This window comes from Chlorocebus sabaeus, chromosome 1, assembly GCF_047675955.1.
Source record: "Chlorocebus sabaeus isolate Y175 chromosome 1, mChlSab1.0.hap1, whole genome shotgun sequence".
Taxonomy (NCBI): domain Eukaryota; kingdom Metazoa; phylum Chordata; class Mammalia; order Primates; family Cercopithecidae; genus Chlorocebus; species Chlorocebus sabaeus.
This window is the reverse complement of record NC_132904.1, coordinates 7,291,887-7,317,300: the sequence shown is the minus strand read 5'-3', so window position 1 is coordinate 7,317,300 and position 25,414 is coordinate 7,291,887. Positions and strand designations below refer to the sequence as shown.

At 47.7% G+C, this 25,414-nt stretch overlaps 1 protein-coding gene across 4 annotated transcripts in view; it reads right to left on the bottom strand.

Moving 5' to 3' along the window:
* The window catches only part of PC (pyruvate carboxylase), a 107,102-nt gene extending 82,073 nt beyond the window's left edge, over window positions 1–25,029 (bottom strand). Inside the window, exons 1-3 of one of the 4 annotated variants that reach the window (XM_037998990.2) lie at window positions 24,938–25,029; window positions 18,439–18,477; window positions 17,998–18,251 (exon numbers count right to left, since the gene is read on the bottom strand). Coding sequence is in view for 1 of the 4 variants with exons in the window: in XM_007969950.3 (XP_007968141.3) it covers window positions 495–620 (126 nt within the window). In the remaining 3 variants the exon portion in view is untranslated. Of the gene's footprint in view, window positions 1–494; window positions 836–17,997; window positions 18,252–18,438; window positions 18,478–20,894; window positions 21,038–24,937 lie in introns of those variants that run through there. The other 3 variants (XM_007970127.3, XM_073013423.1, XM_007969950.3) reach the window with 3 other exon arrangements.
* Window positions 25,030–25,414: the final 385 nt, after the last annotated feature.

The window sequence follows — 25,414 nt, the reverse complement described above, 5'->3', positions numbered from 1 at the left end:
ATTAATTAGTGCAATGGAGTGATCTCAGCTCACCGCAACCTCTGCCTCCCGGGTTCAAGCGATTCTCTGTTCTCAGCCTACCGAGTAGCTGGGATTACAAGCATGTGCAACCTTGCCTGGCTAATTTTGTATTTTTAGTAGAGACAGGGTTTCTCCATGTTGGTCAGGCTGGTCTTGAACTCCCGACCTCAGGTGATCCACCCACATCGGACTCCCAAAGTGCTGGGATTACAGGCATGAGCCACTGCGCCCAGCTGTGAGCATTAATTATTACGGGCAATTTCAGAAATCAAAAGGATAAAATAGCAAAATATTTGGGAAGGAAACACTACATGAAAGTGGGAATCTGCAACCAGGTACAAGGAGGGTCAGGGTCTAAAATAGGGTCATATCGTTTTTAAAAAGGGCCTGTGTACGATTCCTGCTCTCTAAGCAACCCTATCTGTACTACTTATTGAATGCTAGAATGGACTGAGCCACCATCTAAGACTTACCTGGTACCGATGGGTCAACCACAGATCTTTAAACCAGAAGAGGCTGAACCCAGAGATTCTATCTCCCATTATAAATCCATAAAGTAGCCTTCTGGGACAAATCAGTGTCATGTGAGTTTGAAACATGAGTCAGATTTCCAGGCCCAAACACAGTACTAAAATTTTGGGGGAGTGGCCGAACCCACTTCCGTCTCATCACTATGGTGCTGGCAGCCTTACTTCTCAAATGTGAAAGCCAGCAAGCCCTGAGAATGGAAGCCATAACCCTAGGGATGCAAAGGCTCATCTTCAAAGTGCTACTTTATTTTTGTTGTTTTTTTTTGAGACAGAGTCTTGCTCTGTCCCCCAGGCTGGAGTGCAGTGGCACAATCTCAGCTCACTGCAACCTCTCCCTCTCAGGTTCAAGCGATTCTTTTGCCTCAGTCTCCCAAGTAGCTGGGACTACCATGCCCGGCTAATTTTTGTATTTTTAGTAGAGACATGGTTTCACCATGTTGACCAGGGTGGTCTTGAGCTCCTGATCTCAAGTGATCCACCCACCTCAGCCTCCCAAAGTGCTGGCATTACAGGTGTGAGCCATGGTGCCCGGCCTTTTTATTTTTTACATATTTTTTTGAAATAGAGACGGGAGTCTCACTATGTTGCCCAGGCTGGTCTCAAACTCCTGGGCTCAAGTGATCTTTCCACCTTGGCCTCCCAAAGTGCTAGGAATACAAGCGTGAGCCACCACACCTAGCCAAATTAAATTTTGTCTTAAAAGCATAGGCAAGAAAATAAGGAACACTCAGGCTAAAACCCTAAGAAGGAGAAACTAGGGAGGCAAATTAACACTGAAGCTTTTATCCAGAGGGCATTTGCAGAACTAGGCAAACCTGAGCTTCAGTTTTCAAAGCCTCAGAAGGTCACAGAAGCACCGCCCAGAGCCCAGCCATGGTGGGAAATCTAAAGAGATCTTACCCCTAGTGAAGTTGGGACTTCCAAAGGATACTCCCTTAACCTAACAGTGAACCACAAAAAACTTCATCTACCCTTCCCTGTCCCCAAGAACTACCTGCAAGAAAAATCAACTGTCTAAATCCTTGGCACTGAGCAGGTAGAAGAACAAAAAACTCCCCCCAAGAAGCTTCAATCACACAACAGCCCTCACACAAACTTGCAGTCCAAAGTTGTACTACCCAGGTAATTAGAAAATACTCTGTCTATACTGCTGTATATACGGTTAGTAGGAGAAGGGCAAATTAGTTTTCAAAACCTCAAAACTTTGGTTTCGGATTATCTAGAAGAGTTAGACATGCCAGCAACTCCACTCCTAGTTTACACCCCAGAGAAATTCTTGCTCATGTGTTCCAGGAGCCATGTGTAAGAATGTTCCCGCCAGGTACGATGGCTCACGCCTGTAATCCCAGCACTTTGGGAGGCTGAAGCGGGTGGATCCCCTGAGTTCAGGAGTTCAAGACCAGCCTGGCTAACACGGCGAAACCCTGTCTCTATTAAAAATACAAAAATTAGCTGGGCGTAGTGGTACACGGCTGTAATCCCAGCTACTTGGGAAGTTGAGACAGGAAAATCATTTGAACCCCGGAGGCAGAGGTTGCAGTGAGCTGAGATCACACCGCTGCACTTCAGCCTGGGTGACAGAGGAAGACTCTGTCTTAAAAAAAAAGAAAAAAAGTTCCCAGCAGGGTTATTCCTGAGAGAGAAAAAAAAACAAAAAGCAGACCAAGGGCTTCTTGGCAACAGGGCAACAGAAAGGATCAACCCACTGTGGATATTCATTCAATGGAAAGCTCTATGGCAGTGAACATGAACAGAGCCATGTGCATCCACATGGATGAATCGCAAATGTAATGCTGAGCAAGTCACAGAAATCTACTGTTAGGATTCCAGGTCCAGGTGCTCAAAACCAGGCAAAATTCAACAATAAGTTATTCAGAGGTTGGCTACTGGTGGGAAAACTAACAAGAACAAAATAATAAATATCACAGAAGTCAGAATAGCTGGGGTGCCAGGTGTGGTGGCTCACACCTGTCATCCCAGCATTTTGGGAGACTGAGGCAAGCGGATCACCTGAGGTCAGGGGTTCAAGACCAGCCTGGCCAACATGGCGAAACTTTGTCTCTACTAAAAATACAAAAATACAAAAATTAGCTGGGCATGGTGGTACACACCTATAGTCCCAGCTACTCAGGAGGCTGAGGCAAGAGAATCACTTGAACCCAGGAGGCAGAGGTTGCAGTGAGTCGAGATGGCACCACTGCGCTCCAGCCTGGACAGCAGAGTGGCGAGATTCCGTCTCAAGAAAAAAAAAAAAAGGAATAGCTGAGGGAAGGAACTTCAACCAGGGAGGGAACACAGGGGGCTTATATGGTCCTAACCTTAACCTGGGGATGGGAACACAGATGTTTTGTTTTAACATAAACTATGTTTTAAATATGCCTTCTGTAAGTGTGGGATTTTGCAATAAACAAATGGTAAAATGAAAAAAAAAAAAAAAAAAACCCATGCAATGGCACACAGAGTACTGCAGACTTCTTATCTGTGCTGACATGGGACGATTTCCAAGATACACTGATAAATGAAAAGGGCATGGAGCAGAAAGGGCACAGAAGAAAACAAACAATAGAAATGTTTCTATAGCTGGGCGCGGTGGCTCACGCCTGTAATCCCAGCACTTTGGGAGGCTGAGGCAGGTGGATCACGAGGTCAGGAGATCAAGACCATCCTGGCTAACATAGTGAAACCCCGTCTCTACTAAAAATACCAAAAAAATTAGCCAGGCGTGGTGGCAGGTGCCTGTAGTCCCAGCTACTTGGGAGGCTGAGGCAGAAGAATGGCATGAACCCGGAAGGCGAAGTTTGCAGTGAGCAGAGATCGTGCCACTGCACTCTAGCCTGGGCGACAGAGCGAGACTCCATCTCAAAAAAAAAAAAAAAAAGAAAAAGAAAAAAAGAAATATGTTTCTATTTCAAAGGGTATACCACCTCCAAAAGGACAGACAAGATAATTTAACCAGAAGTGGCCTCCTGGGAGGGGAACCTGTTTACTGGGGAGAGAGAAAAAATGAGACTTTTATACATTGCAATGTTTGTACCAGGTGCAAGTATTATGTAGCTGAACTGAATACCTTTTTTTTTTTTTTTTTTAAAGTTAAACACTAACTTTTTGGATTACCGCTTGGTAACCTGCTAGAAGACTATTAGGTTCAAAGGTAGCATCTCTGAGGAGTTACCTAGGTCATACCTGGGCCTCCTTTGCCCCATCAGTAACTGGTACATCAGAACTGTTTTCAGCATAGAAGGCACTCTACCGGCTCAAATGATTCCAATGGCAGGGTAGAACTCCAGCCCATCCAAGCCCAGGGTTCCATAGAGACCCCTTGGTTTGACTCTGTCAGTGACTAAACCTTTGGGCTTACGCTGCTGGGCTGGCTGGTCTGGGACAAAAATCTCGCAGATGCAGCGGCTGAAATGTCCTTTTGAGACCATAAATCCACTAGGAATGGCTGCATTTGCCCTTTAGCCCAGAAGTATCCTTAATTTGGCCCTGGGGGAAAAGCCTCTTTAAAGTTCTCTCCAGCTGGAGAAGCTAGCCATCCGGGGAAAGAAAACTGATTCAGAACTGCAAAAACAACAAAGAAAGAAGCCAGATATGGGACCAGACACAGATCTTTTCTTGGAAGGTAAATCCCTTATCTTGTGAATTTAGTCTCAATGTACGTCCCCTGTTGGCAGCAAATGCCCTGTCTTTTCTGCACACCAAAACGCATTCCAAAGTCCCAGCACAGGAACTATGAATATCAAGAAGTAGTTGGGAGAAAAACAGAAACAAGGGTTCTTAATTCATATTTTGTGTCTGCTAGGAGAATCCTTCTCTCTAAAATACCTCTCCCACCATGCACCTAAAAAATCCAATGGAAAACCTAAACCTCTTAAATCTAACACCTACGAATACGTTGTTTTGGTCAGTATAAATCTGTTTCCTAGAAGGCAGTTTCAGCTTCCACCTATCCCGCCCTGGAGCAAGGGGGGGAAGCTCCAAGTACCCTGAAGGTGTCTCTCTCCTGACAGCTCTTCCAGAGGCCTCAGCCCTTCAGCCCAGGCTTACCAAACAGCAAGCGGCCTTCCACAGATGAGATGCAACTGTCTCCACCAGAAACCATTAGATCAGGAGAAATGGGAGGCACTAAGAGCCAAGAACTAGGGAAAATCAGCTCAAGAATCTTCAGGCCCTACCAGACCTTTCTCCTCTCTGGGTAACATTTTCTCTGGATAAGTCTCAAAGCCCATTGCTCTGGTCTCAAGCTGTCTCAATTTTCTCAGGAAATGCTAAGTTGGGCTTAAAAGCCCACCATCCCCAAAGATGATGCCCTGTCTCAATTCCCTACTTCTTTTCTATTTGTCTCTCCACTTTTCCTGACCTCAGGTCTTGGAGTCAGCTCCCTTTAGCTAAATAAATGGGGTGGTTTTTTCCACCTGCATTTCAAGATGAAGACTGAGCTGCAATTTAGAGCTCTCCAATCCCTCCCTCTACTTGGCCCATGACAACTTTTCTTCTGTGACACTTTATATTTGCCGCCTCCTTCCCATTGCAACCACTTCCGGAATGTCCGAGTTATTCCCTGCTGAGCTAGTCCCCACCCAACCTTTGCCTCTCCCCATTCCCAGGCAGCCACCCACTCCGTCCAGAGGTTTTCCAAAATCCTATTCACCTCTGGGTAGTCCTGGCTCAAGCATCTCAGGGGCTTCTTATTGTCTCAAATCCCAACACGCAGCTGGAGTTCACAGAATGAATTTCCAGCCCTAATGCTCACTATGCCCCATCAGCACATTCCAGCATTGCTTCCCAAGCGCTAGGCCCTGAGGATTCCACAGCGGTCAACGCAGGCACAGCCTCCACCCTTGCCGGCTTCCCATTGCCTTCCTCCACGCCAGCAAGGCTGGGGCATCACCCTCTGTCTCATCACCATGGCCTCACTCCCTGTGCCACTGCCCGGGGGCACCCCCCTCCTATGAACTCAAATATCACACGTGCCAGGACCAGCTCTCCACCCACCTGAGAGAGTCCCCTCATCTCTCAGGGCCTCAGACTCATATATTCTGCCCTCAAGGGGTTCCCTTCTAACTGTTCATCACTGGTCCCATTAACAGAGCCACCAATACAATGTGTCCAAAGTGTCAGGCATATGACTGTGTTATTTCATTTGTTTATGTGTTATTTCATTTGTACAGAATGAACATGTGTTATTTCATTTGTATAAAAGTTATTGCATTTGATCTCTACCCAACAGCCCCCACTGGTTGGTTTCCTCATCTATAAAATGGGGGCAGTAATACAAGGAAGGAAGGTCTTAATGCCCTCATTTTACACATGAGGAAACCAAGGCTTGAAGAAGCTAAGGAACTTGCTAATTGGGGCTAAGCCTGAACTCCATCCCGTCCGCCTGACTCCAGGGTCCATGCTCTTAACCCTGCTATGCCACTCCCCTGGTAATTCCCTATGTGTGTTTTGTTTTGGTTTTTGAGATACAGTCTCACTCTGTTGTCTGGGCTGGAGTACAATGGCATGATCTTGGCTCACTGCAACCTCTAACTCCTGGGTTCAAGTCATTCTCCCACCTCAGCCTCCCACCACACCCAGCTAATTTTTTGTGTTTAGTAGAGATGAGGTTTCACCATGTTGGTCAGGCTGGTCTCAAACTCTTGACCTCAGGTGATCCACTCGCCTCGGCCTCCCAAAGTGCTGGGATTACAGGTGTGAACCACTGTGCCCGGCCCCCTGTGTATGTTTATGCATTTGGCATCTCACCTGGCACAGAAGCAGGATCAATGAGGTCATTACTACCCTTCCACACTAGCCAGTCACTATGCAAGCATATATTTGGTCCAGCACGTGTATTCCTTCTCTCCCAACCACAGATAAACGACTCAGGGCAAGGCCACCTTGTCAGATCCTCCTGTAGCCTCACAGCATCCAGTAAGGAGCTGTGTATACCACAGTAAATGCTGAAGGAAAGAACCATTTCTTAGAATACTGCACAGTAATAACTTGTCCTCCTTAAGCCACTCAGTCAAGTGAGAAAACTCAGGATTAGAAAATGGGGAATTCATTCTGCTAGATACTGAAATTGCCACTTAAGAACATCAGAAGTAAAAACGGACAGAAAGATGGCTCAGGTCAGCAAAAACACAAATAGCTATTTTGCAACCAGCTGGAATGGGGTAGTCAAAAGCCAGGAGGGCTGAAGAAAACCTTACAGTCCTACTGAAACAGACTTGGGCAACATGGTAGGGAGAAGAGCCCTGCCTTAGATGGAGGTAGACTCCCAGTTGGCCAGAAGCCATGTGACAACAAATGGCTCTTATGATAAAAGCTGCAAACGTCCATAAAGTGATCAACTTCAGAAGGAAAGGGGAGGGTCCCAGGTTGGTCTTTTCAGCCCTGTGCACTGTAACACCCTGCCACACCATATCGTAACATCCTGTGGAACAGCAGCATATTCTGAGAACCTCAGGCCAGAATCTGGTTTGCTGTTGTCAGAGCTTGGCTATAACTCTTCCTAGTGAAGCTGAGAGAGACACTGAATCTCTCTGAACCTCGGGTCTGTCATCCACAAACAGCAAAACCACAACCATAACCAGTTCCAGGGAAAACTGGTTAATAAAATAAAACTAGCCAAGTGCTGTAGCTCATGCCTGTAATCCCAGCACTTCGGAAGGCCGAGGCAGGAGGATCGCTTGAGCTCAGGAGTGTGAGACCAGCCTGGGCAACACAATCTTTACAAAAAATACAAAAATTAGCCAGGCATGGTGGCACATGCCTGTAGTCCCAGCTACTCAAGAGGCTAAGGTGGGAGGATCATCTGAGCCTGGGAAGTCGAGGCTGTAGTGAGCTGTGATTACGCCACTGCACTCCAGCATGGGTGACAGAGTGAGACCCTGTCTCAAAAAAAAAAAAAAAAAAAAAAAATTAGCCGGGTTGGTGGCACATGCCTGTAGTCTCAGCTACTCGGGAGGCTGAGGTGGGAGGATTGCTTGAGCCCAGGAGGTGGAGGCTGCAGTGAGCTTGGATGGTGCCACTGTACTCCAGCCTGGTGACAGAGCAAGACCCTGTCACAAAAAAAAAAAAGGAGAGAAAAAATGAAATAAAACTATAAAGTGCTACACACACATAAAGGATACTATCAACAACAGAACATCAGCAGTCAGCTCCATGTGGTGTCCTGGAGTAACACTAGTTGAGATTAGACCCCAGTATTTGTTGATCCCCTGACAGTTAATGGGCAGGGGAGAGAGGCCACCATTATTGTTATTGGCAATTGCTCTATTTTTCTGGAGGTAAAGGGTGAATTCCCCTTTGCGAGCAAAACATCTTTTTCTGTATTGTAATTCCATTCTGCTATCTCCAAGCATTCAGTAAAATGTTGTGAAATGCCTGACAGCCCGTTTGCATCTTTAAGGCAGTAGGTATGAAGGGTGAAGTAACAGCCCTGGGGCAGGGAGAACTAGGCAACATGCAGAAGAGAACAGCTGGCCAAGGAAATAACCAAGCCAGATGACATTCATTTAACATGTTTTTCACTCCCTAACTATGTTCCAAACTTGGTGGAACACATAAGCATCCCTGGGGTATTTCTAGAAAACCTTGGGGAAGAGAACTCTGTAAAAGACAGGTCATCCTTTTTTCTTTTCTTTTCTTTTTTTTTTTGAGATGGAGTCTCACTCTGTCACCCAGGCACCCAGGCACCCAGGCTGGAGTGCAGTGACACAATCTCGGCTCACTGCAACCTCCGCCTCCCAAGTTCAAGCAATGATTCTCGTGCCTCAGCCTCCTAAGTAGCTGGGACTACAGGTATGCACCACCACTCCTGGCTAGTTTTTGTATTTTGGTAGAGATGGGGTTTCACCATGTTGGTCAGGCTGGTCTCGAACTTCTGACCTCAGGTGATCCACCTGTCTGGGCCTCCCAAAGCGCTGGGATTATAGGCGTGAGCCACTGTGCCCAGCCTAAAGACAGGCCTTCCTACAGGTCAAGGAAGTTTGACTAATGGTTATTAGGGATTATTAGGGATTAAATTGAAAAACTGTCCCTGAAGACAAAGAGGTCAGGGCCATCTATGACTCAAAAGTCCAATAATTACAGTTGAAGGTTTTGCCTTCAACAGCGTTCATCCCACTGCCTTCTGGCTCCCACGGTTTCTGAGGAGAAATGAGCTGTTAATCTGATCAAAGATCCTTTGTACAAGATAAGTTGCTCATCTCTTGCTGTTTTCAAGATTCTTTTGTCATTTGACACTTTAGTTATGAAATATCTCGCTGTGGATCTCTGATATTCATCCTCATTGGAGTTCACTGAGTTTCTTGAGTGGGTCGGTTATTGTTTTTCATCAGCTTCTGGCCATTCTTTCTGACCCTTTCTCTCCTCTCCTTCCAGGACTCTCATCATGCATATGTTGATTTGCATGACGGTGCACCATGAGTCTCTGAAGCTGTTAACTTTCCTTAATCCCTTTTTTTTTTTTTTTTTTTTTTTGAGACGGAGTCTCGCTGTGTCCCCCAAGCTGGAGTGCAGTGGCGTGATCTCAGCTCACTGCAAGCTCTGCCTCCCAGGTTCACGCCATTCTCCTGCCTCAGCCTCCTGAGTAGCTGGGACTACAGGCGCCTGCCACCGCGCCCGGCTAATTTTTTGTATTTTTAGTAGAGACGGGGTTTCACCATGGTCTCGATCTCTTGACCTTGTGATCCACCCACCTCAGCCTCCCAAAGTGCTGGGATTACAGGCGTGAGCCACTGCGCCCAGCGCCTTCATTCTTTTTTCATTCTCAGCCTGAAACATCTCAAGGTATCTACCTTCAAGCTTGCTGATTTTTTTCTGCCTGCTCAAATCTGTTCAGCCTCTAGAGAATTTTTCATGTCAGTAACTGTACTGTTCAACTCCAGAATTTCTGGGGTTTTTTGGGTTTTTTTTGAGACAGAGTCTTGCTCTGTCACCCAGGCTGGAGTGCAGTGACACCATCTCAGCTCACTGCAATCTCCATCTCCCGGGTTCAAGCGATTCTCCTGCCTCAGCCTCCCAAGTAGCCGGGACAATAGGTGCGTGCCACCACACTCAGCTAATTTTTTGTATTTTTAGTAGAGACGGGGTTTCACTGTGTTAGCCAGGATGGTCTCGATCTCCCGACCTCGTGATCTGCCCGCCTTGGCCTCCCTCTATTTGGTGAGGCATTCTTCTCACATTTTCCTTAAGTTCTTTAGACATATTTAAAATAGTTGATTTAACATCATTGTCTATGAAGTCCAACATCTGGGCTGGAAAAGACTGTGTCTTTCCCTGCGTATGAACCATACTTTCTTGTTTCTTTGCATGCCTCGTAACTTTTTGTTGAAAACAAGGATAATTTTTTTCTGCAATTTTTCCTGAATAAATGTGTCTTAGATTGTTGCAAGCCTTTGGTTAATTTCTTGAGTTCTGAAAAAGTTGGTTTTGATCATTTTTGCCAGTTTTCTCATTCCTTTTAATAGAGGAAGAGCTTTTATGAAGTCCTCACCCCACCACTCCCCAGCAATCTATATCTCATATGGCGTTTACAAAGAGGTTTTCATCCCCCGAAACAATTTTTTGGAAAAGAGGGGTAAAAAAGTAGAACTCTGATAGTTAAGTACCTAGTACTCAACCTTAAGCCCCAAGTAGTGTTATGAATTGCACCCTTCTCTATTTAGATTTTTTAAATTGATAACTTAAAACATACTACAAAGAAAAAATACTACATAGAAAATTTTTTAAACACATAATTTCGTAACTCCAGCAACCTGAACAAATTGTTGGTATAGCATTCCAAAATAACAAAAAATGAGATATTACACATTCTGTTTTATAATATACATTTTTTGTGTAAAGGCATCATAGCTCTTGTCCTGCGGTAATAGAGTGACAGCTTGATTAGGATACATGAGCTATTTTTAAAGGCTGTATCATATGACACGGAACAGACTTCATATGTAGCAACCATTTTCTGATGTACGTTTTGGTGATTTCCCAATTTCTGCTATCACCTCATATGTTTGCATGCTTGTCCCATGATGCCACAGGTTGCATTTCTAGAACTGGAATTGCTGTGTTAAGTGACTAAGTTTTAGGTTTAATCTTCTCTGCACCCCCCAGCCATTTAATACCAGTCCTATGGTGAGGCACATTTTCCTTTCTCTCTGAGAGCAGAGTGGCCACTCAGTGACATCACTGCCTTCATTTACTATATGGTCAGCCCTCTGTATCTGTGGGTTCCACATCCACTAATTCAACCAACTGGGGATCAAACATATTCAAAAAAGCAAAATAAAAAATGACAATACAACAATAAAAAATAATGCAAATAAAAACAATACAGTATAAGAACTATTTACATGGCATTTACATTGGACTGGGTATTTTAAGCTATCCAGAGATTATTTAAAGTACATAAGATGATACACATAGGTTATATGCAAATACTATGCCATTTTCTATCAAGCACTTGAGCATCTTGGAGGATTTTGGCATCTATAAGGAGTCTGGGAACCAGTCCCCAGAGGATACCAAGAAACAACTGTGCTATTAAATACTGTATCTCACAGTGCTCCTTTACCACCTGAAAGGGGAACACAGCCACAGGTGAGGACAGACTGTACTTAAAACTCCTGCAGAAGCTGGACATGGTGGCTCATGCCTGTAATCCCAATACTTTGGGAGGCCAAGGCAGGCAGATCACCTGAGGTCAGGAGTTGGGAGACCAGCCTGACCAATATGGAGAAACCCCATCTCTATTAAAAATACAAAATTAGGAGGGCATGGTGGCGGATGCCTGTAGTCCCGGCTACTCAGGAGGCTGAGGCAGGAGAATGGCATGAACCCAGGAGGCAGAGCTTGCAGTGAGCCGAGATTGCGCCACTGCACTCCAGTCTGGGTTACAGAACGAGACTCCGTCTCAAAATAAAATAAAATAAAATAAATAAATAAAAATAATACATACATAAATTTCTATTGCTTATAAATTACCTAGAATAAAGTTATTTTTGTTATAGCAGCCCAAAGAGACGAAGACAATGTATTTTACCACAATTTTTTTAAATGGGGGACAAAAAACTCTTGCAGTGCAAAAACCTCAGTCAGTCTCCTGCCAATTTCTCCCCCAAATGTCCTTTTCTTGTCACTCTACAAACCTCTGGTCTTACTCACACAGGGCCACATGTGCATCAGACATCAAAGGAGAGGTCAAATTGCATTAATGATTCTCAACCAGGTCCACTCACCACCTACAAGCTTCCTGGGGCCATACCCAGTGACCAGGACAGGAAAGCAATTCTGCATCTAGTTATTATCCAAGATGCAGATTTCTAACAAGAATTTGATGGCAATGGCCTCTCCAAAGATTGGTAGCTCTCCACCGGGAGGTTAGAGAGAGGCCAGAATTCTCACCATTTCCAAGGGGGTAAACTGAAGAACATGACAAAGGTGGCACTGGTTCCAGATGCCATAATTTCTTGGTAACCAGGCATGATCAGAAAGCAAGAACTCGTAAGTACCACTCTCTCTTTCTCTTTATTTGGAAAGGTTTAAGAGATGGGAGGAAACTCCAGACATGGACTCAGAAGGCTGGGACTCAAATTCTAGCCCTGGTGGGTCACTGACATGATTTTACAACTAGTCCTTGGTCGGAGAAAGCCTTGGGAGATACAGAGAATCTACAGAAATCTAAACTGTATCTATTTTGTATTTAGTTCTACCTATTTTTGTGACCATACTGCATAACAAAAAGAAAGCCTTAAATAGATTAACTGAATTCAAATGGCTTAGGGTGGGGGTCAGAACAGAAGAGTCACATTGGATGAGAAGAGGAAGAGATTAGTAATATGATACTTCCATTTGAGGCACAGGGGCTGTGAGACCATCACCATTTGGAGGCAACATGGTGGCAAAGGAACAGGCTCTGCTTAGCAGTTAGATTCAAAGTCCAGTCTCATCTCGGCCAGGGGTCTCCTTAATTATAAAGAAAATGTCATCCGGTTGAGAAACAAAGGCCAAAAGTTGATTAGAAAAATAATTTACTATACTTTAAAATAATGTATTGATTTCCTTATTAGGTAAGCTTCTCTAATTCCAGGAAGATATCAGATTAAATATAGACAAGGCTAGGAAAACAAAAACCATAGTATTTATATTTTTGTGTTAAGAAATCTGTGTGTTATCTGTTACTTTACGTACTCTAAGAGAATATGGTCTGTTTTGAATAACAAATCAGTCTTGAGATTCCAATTAAAACATGTAACTGAGGCCAGGTATGATGGCTCACATCTGTAATCCCACAATTTTGGGAGGCTGAGGCAGGTGGATCGCTTGATAGTTTGAGACCAGTCCTGGCAACATAGTGAAATCCTATCTCTACAAAGAAAAATTTTTAAAAGGCCAGGTGCAGTGGCTCGCGCCTGTAATCCCAGCACTTTGGGAGGTCAAGGCGGGTGGATCATGAGGTCAGGAGTTTGAGATCAGCCTAGCCAATATGGTGAAACTCTGTCTCTATTAAAAATACAAAAATAAGCTGGTTGTGGTGGCCTGCGCCCGTAGTCCCAGCTACTTGGGAGGCTGAGGCAGAAGAATCCCTTGAACCCGGTTGGTGGAGGTTGTAAGTGAGCCAAGATCATGAAACTGCACTCCAGCCTGAGCAACAGAGTGAGACTCCGTCTAACAAAAAAAAAAAAAAATTTTTTAAATCAGCCAGGCATGATGTGTTGTAAATGCCAAAAAGTTGAAGCACCTGAGATGACCAACAAAGGTGACTGGATAGACTGTAATACCCATAAACAAAATCAGCAAAAAGAAGGGAGAAAAAAAAAAAAAGGCTGGGTGTGGTGGCTCACGCCTGTAGTCCCAGTACTTTGGGAGGCTGAGGCGGGCGGATCACGAGGTCAGGAGATTGAGACCATCCTGGCTAACATGGTGAAACCCTGTCTCTACTAAAAATACAAAAATAAAAATTAGCCGGGTGTGGTGGCGGGCGCCTGTAGTCCCAGCTACTCGGGAGGCTGGGGTAGAAGAATGGCGTGAACCCAGGAGGCAGAGGTTGTAGTGAGCTGAGGTCACGCCCCTGCACTCCAGCATGGGTGACAGAGCGAGACTCCGTCTCAAAAAAAAGAAAAAAAAAAAAAAAAGACAAGCCTAAGCAACACAGTGAGGTCTCATCTCTACTAAAGATTAATATACATATAATACATAATATATATATATATATTTATATATAATATATATATGCCAGGCGTAGTGGCACACACCTGTAGTTCCAGCTACTCAGTGAGATGGGAGATCACGTGAGCCCAGAAGATCAAGGCTGCAGTGAGCTATGATCACACCACTATATTCCAGCTTGGGTAACAGAGCAAGAATCTGTCTTAAAAAAAAAAAAAAAAAAAAGAAGGAAATTAACTATCAATACATGCAACAATATGGATGTATCTCAAGATAATTATGCTGAGTAAAAGAATGCAGAGAAAAAAGAATATATACTGTATGAGTCAATTTATGTGAAATTCCAGAAAATGGAAACTAACCTATAGTAACAGAAAGCAGTTCCATGGTTTCTTGAAGAGTGCGAAGGCAGAGGGAGGAATTCCAAAGGTGATGAATGTGTTCACTCTCTGGACTGCGCTGATAGTTTCACAAGTGTACACATATGTTACAACTTATCAAATCATACACTTTAAATATGTGCAACTTATCTCAATAATACCCCAATAAAGCTGTTAAAAACACTAAAATGTATCACACCTGTAATCCCAGCACTTTGGGAGGCCAAGGCGGGCTGATTGTTTGAGCTCAGGAGTTCGAGACGAACCTGGACAATGTGGTGAAACCCTGTCTCTACAAAAAGTACAAAAATTAGCTGGGTGTGGTGGCTTGAACCTATAATCCCAGCTACTCAGGAGTCTGAAAAGGGAAGATCACCCGAGCCTGGGAGGTAGAGGTTGCAGTGAGCTGAGACTGTGCCACTGCACTCCAGCCTGAGTGACAGAATGAGACCCTGTCTCAAAATAAACAAAAATAAATAAATAAAACATAAAACAGTATAGGAAAGTTTTTTGTTTTTTTTTTTTTTTTTTTTTTTGAGACAGAGTCTTGCTCTGTCGCCCGGGCTGGAGTGCAGTGGCCGGATCTCAGCTCACTGCAAGCTCCGCCTCCCGGGTTTACGCCATTCTCCTGCCTCAGCCTCCCGATTAGCTGGGACTACAGGCGCCCGCCGCCTCGCCCAGCTAGTTTTTTTTTTTTGTATTTTTTTAGTAGAGACGGGGTTTCACCGTGTTAGCCAGGATGGTCTCGATCTCCTGACCTCGTGATCCGCCCGCCTTGGCCTCCCAGAGTGCTGGGATTACAGGCTTGAGCCACCGCGCCCGGCCAGGAAAGTTTAAGAAAAGTGTAACATTGTTTCATTTATTAGATTTACAAGAGTCATTTAGGTATGAGAGGTTTTACTTTAATCAGACAAATGGAAGTATTATTATTGTTATTATTATTTTGAGATGGAGTCTTGCTTTGTCACCAGGCTGGAATGCAGTGGCACAATCTCGGCTCACTGCAAGCTCCACCTCCCAGGTTCAAGTGATTCTCCTGCCTCAGCCTCCCAATAGCTGGGATTACAGGTGCCTGCCACCACACGCAGCTAATTTTTGTATTTTTAGTAGAGATGGGGTTTCACCATGTTGGCCAGGATGGTCTCGATCTCTTGACCTCGTGATCTGCCCGCCTCAGCCTCCCAAAGTGCTGGGATTACAGGCATGAGCCACCCACCGTGCCCGGCCAGAATTATTAAAATAGTCAATGAAAATTGAATATAATTTATAAGTTCAATTGAAAAATTTCAGAAGAGTTTCATTACATTTGCAAATGGGACCAACCATTAATGAAAAAGCCCCCTAAGGCCAGGCGCAGTGGCTTACGCCTCGAATCCCAGAACTTTGGGAGGCTGAGGCAGGCAGATCACTTGAGCTCAGGAGTTTGAGACCAGCCTGACCAACATGGAGAAACCCCATCTCTACTAAAAATACAAAAAAATTAGCCAGCATGGTAGCACATGCCTGTAATTCCAGCTACTCGGGAGGCTGAGGCAGGAGGAGAATCGCTTGAACCAGGAGGCGGAGGTTGCAGTGAGCCAAGATCACGCCACTGCACTCCAGCCTGAGTGACAGAGTGAGACTCCATCTCAAAAAAAAAAAGGAAAAAAACCGGGCCCCCTGAAAGTGACTGTTAAAATGTCCTAGAATTGTAAACAAATCAGAAAGATTTATAGGCTACACTTACAAGCTAAACTTAAAAGACTAGCCCTTAAAATAACTAGGTTCTGAATTCATAATTTTAGCAAATTGAAAATCAATTGTTTTCGACCAAATTAATTTCTGTATAACACGTTTGCATTACATAAAAATCCAGGGGTAAGAGTGGGTGTGGCATCCAAATCTCCCTCAGACATGCCACAGACCAGTCACCCGAAACTCACCAAGTCACTTAGCCTCTAGTCTCTCTGAACCTCTGGCTCCCCACCCATTGCGAGAGAGAAATATTTTCCAGAATAAATAATACAATTATTATTAATTATTTAATATTAATACATTTCACATTGATACACAGCATGTGCGTGAGAAGAGGCTCTCAGAGAAACATAAAGTGATGTGCAAACGTAAGAAATGGCCAGTATGTGTCACTTCATAGTGACTGCAGCACCCGGTGACAGACATGGGAAAGGTGACACACATCCCCAGAGACTAAGTATGACTCAGCACAGCCAGGTCGTGGAATTTTCCCAGAGCCTCTTCGTGATGTCATGGTGGATGTCGTCAGGAAAGGAGCTGCCACAGAAGCAGTCAGGCCCTTCTACACACAGGCAGTGGAAATGTACTCCCAGCCGTCCAGTGACCTCCCCGCCCCACCCCTTTCTCTGGTCTCCAGGCAAATCAGGACAAAGAGGTAACACAAGAGCAAGGAACCCGAGATAGTGCTGAGAGTACCTGGGGTAATGCCTTCAGGCATAACAGTTAACAACACAACAAAGGGCCACATCCATGTCCCCCCAGGAGAAAGCTGAAGAGGAGGGGAGGGTGACAAGCTCAGACCACAGAGCCTTAGTCCCTAGGCAAAGCTCAACTCAGCAGAGCCTTGGGAACGGAGGAGCCAAACAAGCTTTGACAAATTACATGACCTGGAAGAAGAGGTCCCTTCTTGGTGACTGATTTTCCCTCTCTACTGATGGATCAAAGGCAAGACATCAATAAAAGATGGCAATCTTAAAAGAAGAAAAAAAAAAAAAGGGATCAGCATCTTGGATTCTGCTAACCAGCCTTCTCTAGGCTTCAGTTTCTTCAGTTCCGTAAGACAAGTGGTTTGGGGGGATTCTCCAACACGCCCACCTCTCATTGTAGGGGCGCAAGTAAGAGAAATAACATCCATCTCTATCAGCCAAGAATAAGAGGACAGAGCAAGCAGAGAGAGAACAAGCAGATGAAACTTGTGGAGGGTGGAGTTCTTCCACGTTATGACCATTCCCACCACGAGCCCATTGCCCTTACCCAACAGTAGCCTGCAGACGGCGCCTGCTGGCTCAAGACCTAGGTCCAAGGGAGGACAGTGGGAAATCTCACACAGGAAACTAGCTCCTGCATCATGAAGGGTGTCTGAGGAAAACCGAAAAAAACTCCTGTACCACTCAGCACTGGACGTGAGCTCTGGAGAAAGTTGTCCCTGAGCCACAAAGTCCCCAAGGCCACAGCAGGCTTGAAGGGAAGAGCATTATTGTTGTCACAAATGCTGGGAGAGCACCTGGCTCCCTGGCTCGGCTGCTCTGGCAGACCAGCAGGGGAAGAGGGGACTGGACTAGCAGGGGACCGGCTGGAGGGCTGTGGAATTTAGGCTGAGGGGAGGCCACTGAATCTCCCAGGCACCTGCCACCAGGGAAATCCATGTTGGGGGAACCTTAAAAGCAGTAGAGGCCAGGCGTGGTGGCTCACACCTGTAATCCCAGCACATGGGGAGGGCGAGGAGGGCGGACCACCTGAGATCAGGAGTTTGAGACCAGCCTGACCAACATGGTAAAATCCTGTCTCTACTAAAAATACAAAAATTAGGCTGGGCGCGGTGGCTCACGCCTGTAATCCCAGCACTCTGAGGGGCCGAGGTGGACGATCACCAGGTCAAGAGATTGAGATCATCCTGGCCAACATGGTGACATCCCATCTCTACTAAATACAAAAATTAGCTGAGCGTGGTGGCACGCACCTGTACTCCCAGCTACTCTGGAGGCTGAGGCAGGAGAATCACTTGAACCCAGGAGGCGGAGGTTGCAGTGAGCCGAGATCACGCCACTGCACTCCAGCCTGGCAACAGAGTGAGACTCGTCTCAAAAAAAAAAAAAAAAAATTAGCCAGGTGTGGTGGCACATGCCTGTAAAATATGCAGGGGAAGAAGGGGCAGGTTCCCTTTTCCCCATTGTTACCGTGACTGGCAAAGGCTGAGCGTCACCTTCCGGGAACCCGTGTCAAGTGACTTTACAACCAGCTGGCAGAGCCACCTCGCACCACAGCTGCCTGCTCTCCACGCTGACTCAAGGGGTCTTCTTAGAGGCGGCCCAGCCCCAGGGATTCTTCCTGCCCAGCTTCCCAAGCTGATCATACCCTTCCAGAAGCAGGGCATTCTGCTTAGGCTGGCCAGATGCCAAATGGGGCCAGCAGGGAGCCAGATGTCACTTTCCTGTAAAAATCAAGAGCAACTGGAAACAGATAAGACTGCTTAAATGGATATTATCCAAAAATCAGAGCACAGCCTTTTTTTATTCATTGAGCTTAAGACCTGACATGCCAAACTGCTGGCATCCACAGCTGCTCCTGGTGAAGACCCCCACGCATCCCGCCAGCCTGGATTCAGGCACAGGACTTACGCTTAGTGTTTGGTCAGTTCTCCAGAAGGCAGACAGTATCTAAAGCAAAGAAAAAAACAGCATTACTCTCACTGTTCCAAGAACTTCCCAGAGAAAACAGGAGTGGCAAGAACATAGTTTTTTTGTTGTTGTTGTTTTGTTTTTTTAAGACAAAGTCTGGCTCTGTCGCCCTGGCTGGAGTGCAGTGGCATGATCTCGGTTCACTGTAACCTCTGCTTCCCGGGTTCAAGTGATTCTCCTGCCTCAGCCTCCTGAGTAGCTGGGATTACAGGCGCACGCCACCACGCCCAGCTAATTTTTTCATTTTCAGTAGAGATGGGGTATTGCCATGTTAGCTAGGCTGCTCTCGAATTCCTGACCTCGGGCGATCTGCCCGACTCGGTCTTCCGAAGTGCTGGGATTACAGGTGTGAGTTACCACACCCAGCCAACACAGATTTTAGAACCCAGAGAACTTTTTCACTTGTTACCCAGGCTGGAGTGCAATGGCATGATCTCGGCTCACCGCAACCTCTGCCTCCTGGGTTCAAGCAATTCTCCTGCCTCAGCTTCCTGAGGTAGTTGGGATTACAGGCATGTATCACCACGCCCAGCTAATTTTGTATTTTTAGTAGAGACAGGGTTTCTCCATGTTGGTCAGGCTGGTCTCGAACTCCCGACCTCAGGTGATCCGCCCGCCTCAGCCTCCTGAAGTGCTGGGATTACAGGCGTGAGCCACCACGCCTGGCCGAGAACCGTTTCTTTGCTTCCATCTTGGGGGAGTCTCTGAGGGCACCAGGAGGGTACAGGGCTGGAAGCACCAGCTCTGCTGTCCCACTGCCTGGACTACACCCCTTGTTACTCTGACAGCAGCTCTGTAATCACTCCAAGTCTGTTTCCTCATCTGTAAAATGGGAATAATAACAATGCCCATCTCACAGCGTTCTAGGGAATACCCAATGAGGCAGCACACGCACAGCACTGGCACCATGCCTGGCACAGAGGACACAATGGGACGTTAACCGACAGGCTTGGTGGGAAGCACTTAAGTAAAACCCCTTTCTGACACCCACTATACATGAACAAGAAGTTCTAGAAACAGCTCTTGTTTTATCTGAAGTGCTTTCTCTTCCTCCCCACTCCATCCAGCCTCAGGCCTGCTTTCTCTGCATCTCCACAGAGCTGTCTCTAATCCTTCAGGAGCTCCCTCTGAATACTGGGACTCTGGTTCTTCTCTCACTCTGCAACCTGACACTAATAAGGAGCTGTCTTACGTGACCTGAAATGTGTTCCCTATTTCCTGGCTATTTCCTCAAATCCCTCCCTGCCACACTAAGAGTACACCTCGTGTTTATGCCCACGGGAGCCCACAGTTGGTATCGTGTGTTCACTTTTCGGAGTTTTATCAACTGCTTATTTCTGAAAAAGCCACACCTGCTCTAGCCACTAGTCAATGAACAGCAGAATGGAAACACAGGCCAGCAAGCTCAAATCCCTGTTCAGAGAAAACCAGCTGCCTTGGCAGATAATGTCAAGACTGAAATTCAATGTCTGGGGCACTCAAGTCAATAAAATATTTACTGAGCACACGTCTTGCACAAGGAACTGTATGTACACTCAGGCCCTGCCCACAAAGTGCCAAAAAGCGAGTTGTTGGGGGCTGGTTAAAAGCAGCAAAAATGGGATGGCACGTGAGACGCACTCCAGCAGTGAGCCTGCCTAGCCTGCCTGGCTGTTTGACTCTGGGCGAGTTATTTTACCTCTCTGTGTCTCACCTATGAGAGTCCACCATTTGTAAGAGATGGATCTAAGAGTACCTTTGTAATAGGATTGTTGTGATAATCACATTATGTGTATGTAAGGGGCTTAGCAAGGCCATCACCACCACACAGGAGTTGGCTTTTATTATTAATAACAGTAAATCAGGCCGGGCGCGGTGGCTCAAGCCTGTAATCCCAGCACTTTGGGAGGTCGAGACGGGCGGATCACGAGGTCAGGAGATCGAGACCATCCTGGCTAACACGGTGAAACCCCGTCTCTACTAAAAAATACAAAAAAATAGCCGGGCGAAGTGGCGGGAGCCTGTAGTCCCAGCTACACGGGAGGCTGAGGCAGGAGAATGGCGTGAACCCGGGAGGCGGAGCTTGCAGTGAGCCGAGATCCGGCCACTGCACTCCCGCCCGGGCGACAGAGCGAGACTCCATCTCAAAAAAAAAAAAAAAAAAAAAAAAACAGTAAATCATTACTTATCACCATCATTGTTATGAAAAGAGAGCCCAGTCCAACTGAATAGAGTCGGCAAGCCTTAATAAAGTCCCAGGTCTCGAAGAATAATTTAATTTTGACAGGACAAGATAAGAGGCAAGGCCCTGCGGAAAACAAAGTCACCAAGAACAAGAGGAGAGAGGGGACCGTGAGAAGTGAGTCTGGGGCAACAGTGACGAATCTCACTATGGGGGCTAACACAGAAGAGGGTACCTGCGGGGTCAAATGGAAGAAAGAGCCCAACAGGTGGAATCATATTAGAGAGTCTTGAACGCCAAGATGAGGCAAGTTTTTCATTCGGTAAGTAAGAGGAAATGGTTTATTCTTTTGGCCATTTCCCGTCTTCCACCGTCAGGCCCGACTCCTTTGGCAAAGTGTTCACAGGTGAGACTAGAAGGCAGCTAAGAGAAAGAGAGGAAGGCATGGTCAGTCAGGCCCAGGTGAGGTTTCAGAGTGAGCAGGCAAAATGCCCCGCTGCTGTGAAGGACGCCTCTGGGTGAGAAACCTGCCCCAAAGTGGGAACTTTCAGGAAACAAGAATCGGTGCCCATTCAGATGGGGGCAGGACAACATTGGGAGGCAGCCAAAGAGAAAGCCATGCTCATCCTCAATGAAAACGTTGACCAGAGGCCAGGCGCAGTGGCTCACGTCTGTAATCCCAGCACTTTGGGAGGGTCAGGAGTTCAAGATCAGCCTTGTCAACATGATGAAACCCCATCTCCATTAAAGATACAAAAATTAGCCAGGTGAAAGGGTGGTGCCTGTAATTCCAGCTACTCGGGAGGCTGAGGCAGGAGAATCGCTTGAACCCGGGAAGCAGAGGTTGCAGTGAGCCAAGATGGTGCCACTGTACTCCAGGCTGGGCAACAAGACTCCGTCTCAAAAAAAAAAAAAAAAAAAAAAAAACAGCAGAAAATGTTGACCTGAACGAGGCCTCCAGCCCATGCAGAAGGTGCCAGTGAGAAATGTGGACTGCCAGATTTTCTGCCATACTGACCATGGTGCTGGCCATCCCTGCCACCCTGAAAGGTAACTCCTTTCCGTATTCCCCATCTTTCACTCTTCTCTCCTCACTGGCTCCCCATTTGGCCCCTTTTCAACTAATTCACCCAAAACATTCATTAAGCACCTACTTGTTCCTGGCACTATTAGGGACTGTGAGGACAGACAGAAGAGGGACACAGGGAACTGTGGCTTGGGATGAGAGTAGTGAATCTGAGGTCCTGCCCTGCCACTGGTCCCAGAGCCCCCATGAGTGGTGGTCTTGAGAGGACAGGTACCTATCACAGCACCTGGGGCACGCACCGGAAGTGAGACCGGTGAAAGCAAGAAGCAGGACAAAAAGGGGCAAAGGGCCTGGGGGACCCACTGTGGGCTACCAGGGGCAACCTTCCAGGGGAGATCCTGGAGGTGAGGACTGACACAGGGAACTGGGTCAGCCAGGCTGCAGCGGGCTTCAGTAGAAAGACAGAAGGCAATATGGCACATGAGGGTACACTGGGGTAAACTAAGGAAACTTTGGATGACAGCCTAAATTAATTCAAAAAGCAGATACTGAGCAACTGTAGTGAACAAAGCCCCTTCCCTAAGGACAGAGCATGGCAGGGTGGAGGAGCCATTAGTAAACAAATGTCCGGCTGCTTTCAGGGAGCTTACCAGAACACCATGGGATACAAACCACAGCTCAGGCCTGCAGCTGGGCCCTCAGAGCCCTGTCTGCCTTTTGGGCTTTTTTTGTTTTGGTTTGGTTTTTTGTCTTTTTCTGTTTTTTCGACAGGGAGTCTCACTCTGTCGCCCAGGCTGGGGTGCAGGGGTGTGATCTCAGCTCACTGCAACCTCCACCTCCCAGGTTCAAGCAATTCTCCTGCCTCAGTCTTCTGAGTAGCTGGGATTACAGGTGCCTGACATCATGCCTGGCTAGTTTTTGTATTTTCAGTAGAAACGAGGTTTCACCATGTTGGCCAGGCTGGTCTGGAACTCCTGACCTCAGGTGACCCAACCGCCTCGGCCTCCCAAAGTGCTGGGATTAAAGGCATGAGCCACCGCGCCCAGCCCGGTCTACCTTTGCATCTAATCTTGCTTCCTCAGGTTGGCTTCCAGTCACTGACTTACCAGCACCTTAGCAAATCCTAGTGCCCTCACCTGGTTACATCTCCTGTAGAGGCCTCTTCCCAGTGACCAATCAAGTTTCTTACACCCAACAGTGAAGCTGTGTCCCCTACATTCTCTTTCCACCTTCCTCAGCCTTCTTCTTCCAGTCCTAATTGCTTGAAACCTCTGTAACTGGCCAGGTGTGATGGTTTATGCCTATAATCCCAGCACTTTGGGAGGTCGAGGCGGGCAGATCACCTGAGGTCAGGAGTTCAAGACCAGCCTGGCCAACATGGTGAAACCCCATCTCTACTAAAAATACAAAAATTAGCCAGGCGTGGTGGCATGTGCCTGTAATCCCAGCTACTCAAGAGACTGAGGCAGGAGAATCGCTTGAACTCGGGAAGTGGAGGTTGCAGTGAGCCAAGATCACACCACTGCACTCCAGCCTGGGTGACAAGAGTGAAACTCCGTCTCACAAACCTCTTTAACAAAACCTCTCCAGAATAAAACTTTCTAGCTGCTCAAATCCAATCACTGCTTCTCCACTGCCAGTGGCATCAAAAAGAGGCCCACCACTCACCTCCTCCACGAAGCCTTCCCAAGCCCATCTCCTTCCAGGCCATTTCTCCTCTCTCTTGCTTTAGTGTGTGGTTTGCTGTGATTTACTGGCCTCTACTGAACTTCCTCTTCCATGTCCTCCTAGGGCCAATACCTCGCCCACTAGGCTCTCTACAAACATCTGCAGCAGACTGTCTTGCTGCTTAGGTTTTGTTTATTTTTCTCTCCCCCAATCGGTTTGTCAGCAGTTGTAGGACAAGGATTGACCTCATCGCCCACGCTGTCTTTCAGCCCCGTGTAGGGATAGGAACACTGTAGGTGTGCAAAAGAATGTGATTAAGAGTTCAACGGTTAAGGAGAGCGTGCAGGCAGGAAGCTGTAGCTGCAAGTGAGAGAAATGCTGAGCACATCCACCCCCAGCACAAGTGTTTGCATCACATACAAGGATAGGGTGCCTTGGGGGAGGCCAGCCAGGGCTGCTGGTGGCAGTGGGTACGGGAGCAACAGGGAGGCAGATGGCAGGCACTCTGGAGGTTCTGGTTGTCATCAGCAAGTGTTGGTACTTCTCTGAGCCTGTTTTCTCAGCTGGAGAAGGGGTAAGGAGCCCTGGCCTACCTCTTCTCACAAAATAAGACACAATCTGATTTTTAAGAATTTCAGGCCAGGCACGCCTGTAATCTCAGCACTTTGGGAAGCCAGGGCAGGCCGCTCACTTGAGCGTAGGAGTACGAGACCAACCTGGGCAAAATGACGGAAGCTCGTCTCCATCAAAAAATACAAAAATTAGCTAGGCGTGGTGGCGCCCGCCCGTAGTCCCAGCACTGGGGTACTGTGGCAGGAGGGTCGCTTGAGCCCGGGAGGTCGCGGCACTGCACTCCAGCCTGGGTGGGTGACAGCAAGACCCTGTCTAAAAAAAAAAAAGAAAAGAATCTCAAAGTTGCCAGGGACCTAGGGACTTGGCTTCCGACTCTGATGCGCTGTGTAAACTACTAAAAGCTGGAGAAATAAGGGGCTGAGTCCAGCCCCACCTCCCAAATGAGCGGCCTTGGGCGAATCACTGCGTCTGGGCGCCTGGAGCTTCCCCGTCCGAAACAAAGTGGAAGATCCTACGGGAGGCGGAGTGCGAGCGCCGGGAACAAGGAAAGCCCTCGCCTTACACGCCGCGGCTTCCTGCAGAGCTGAGCCATATCCAGTACGATGGGGACAACTTGGGCTCCTGATCCTGACAGACTTGGGTTCGAACCCTCAGGGACCTCTCGCGAGGCGCTTTAGTCAGTTTCTCCATCTGCAAAATGGGCCCGAGAGCAAGAATGAGGCAGCCCGAGGGAGGACGCGGCAGACGGGCGCTTGGGGGCTGGAGACGGGGGTGGGTCCGGGGGCGGGTCCAGCCGGCCGAGCCCCCGCGCGAGGGGGAGGGGCGGCGCACTCCGCGTCGCGCACCTCGCGCCGCTCGCCGCCGTCTCCTCCAGCCGTCACTCGCGGAGCCCGCGCCGCCTCTGCGCGCGCGACCCTTACATAAACGTCCCTCGCGGCGGCGTCGGCGCACGTCCACCCGCTCCGACCCGCCGCGGGAAGAGGACCGTGCGGAGCGCGGCGGACACTCACCTCCTCGCCGCTGCCAGTCCTCGCCGCCGCCTCTACTGCCGCTGCCTCCACTGACAGAGAACAGCTGCGGTCTCCGTGCAACCGAACTTGCTGCAGTCCCGGCCCCGCCTTACGGACTTCCTATTGGCCCAGGCAGCCCAACCCCTCCCGTTATTGGGCAGTGTTCTCCGTCACTCCTCGCCCCTCGGCTGTGGACTCCTCCCTGCGCCCGCCTGTCCGTCACGTTTAAGCCTTGGCGCCCCACGTCAGCCCCGCCCCTCCCGTCCCCGGCGAGCGCCTGGATTAGTGGCGAGGCTGGGAGAGCCCGCCCCTGGCGCACCACCGCCTACTCCCTTGTCTCGGGAGCCTCACGTGGGCCGTCGGACCCTGGCCGACGCCCGCAATAGGCGGAAGTGGCCGGGCTGCAACTTGCAGTTATTGGCTGTCGGCGGGGGTGGGGACGTTCGATTCATTCACCCGAGTAGCACGTGTTTCCCG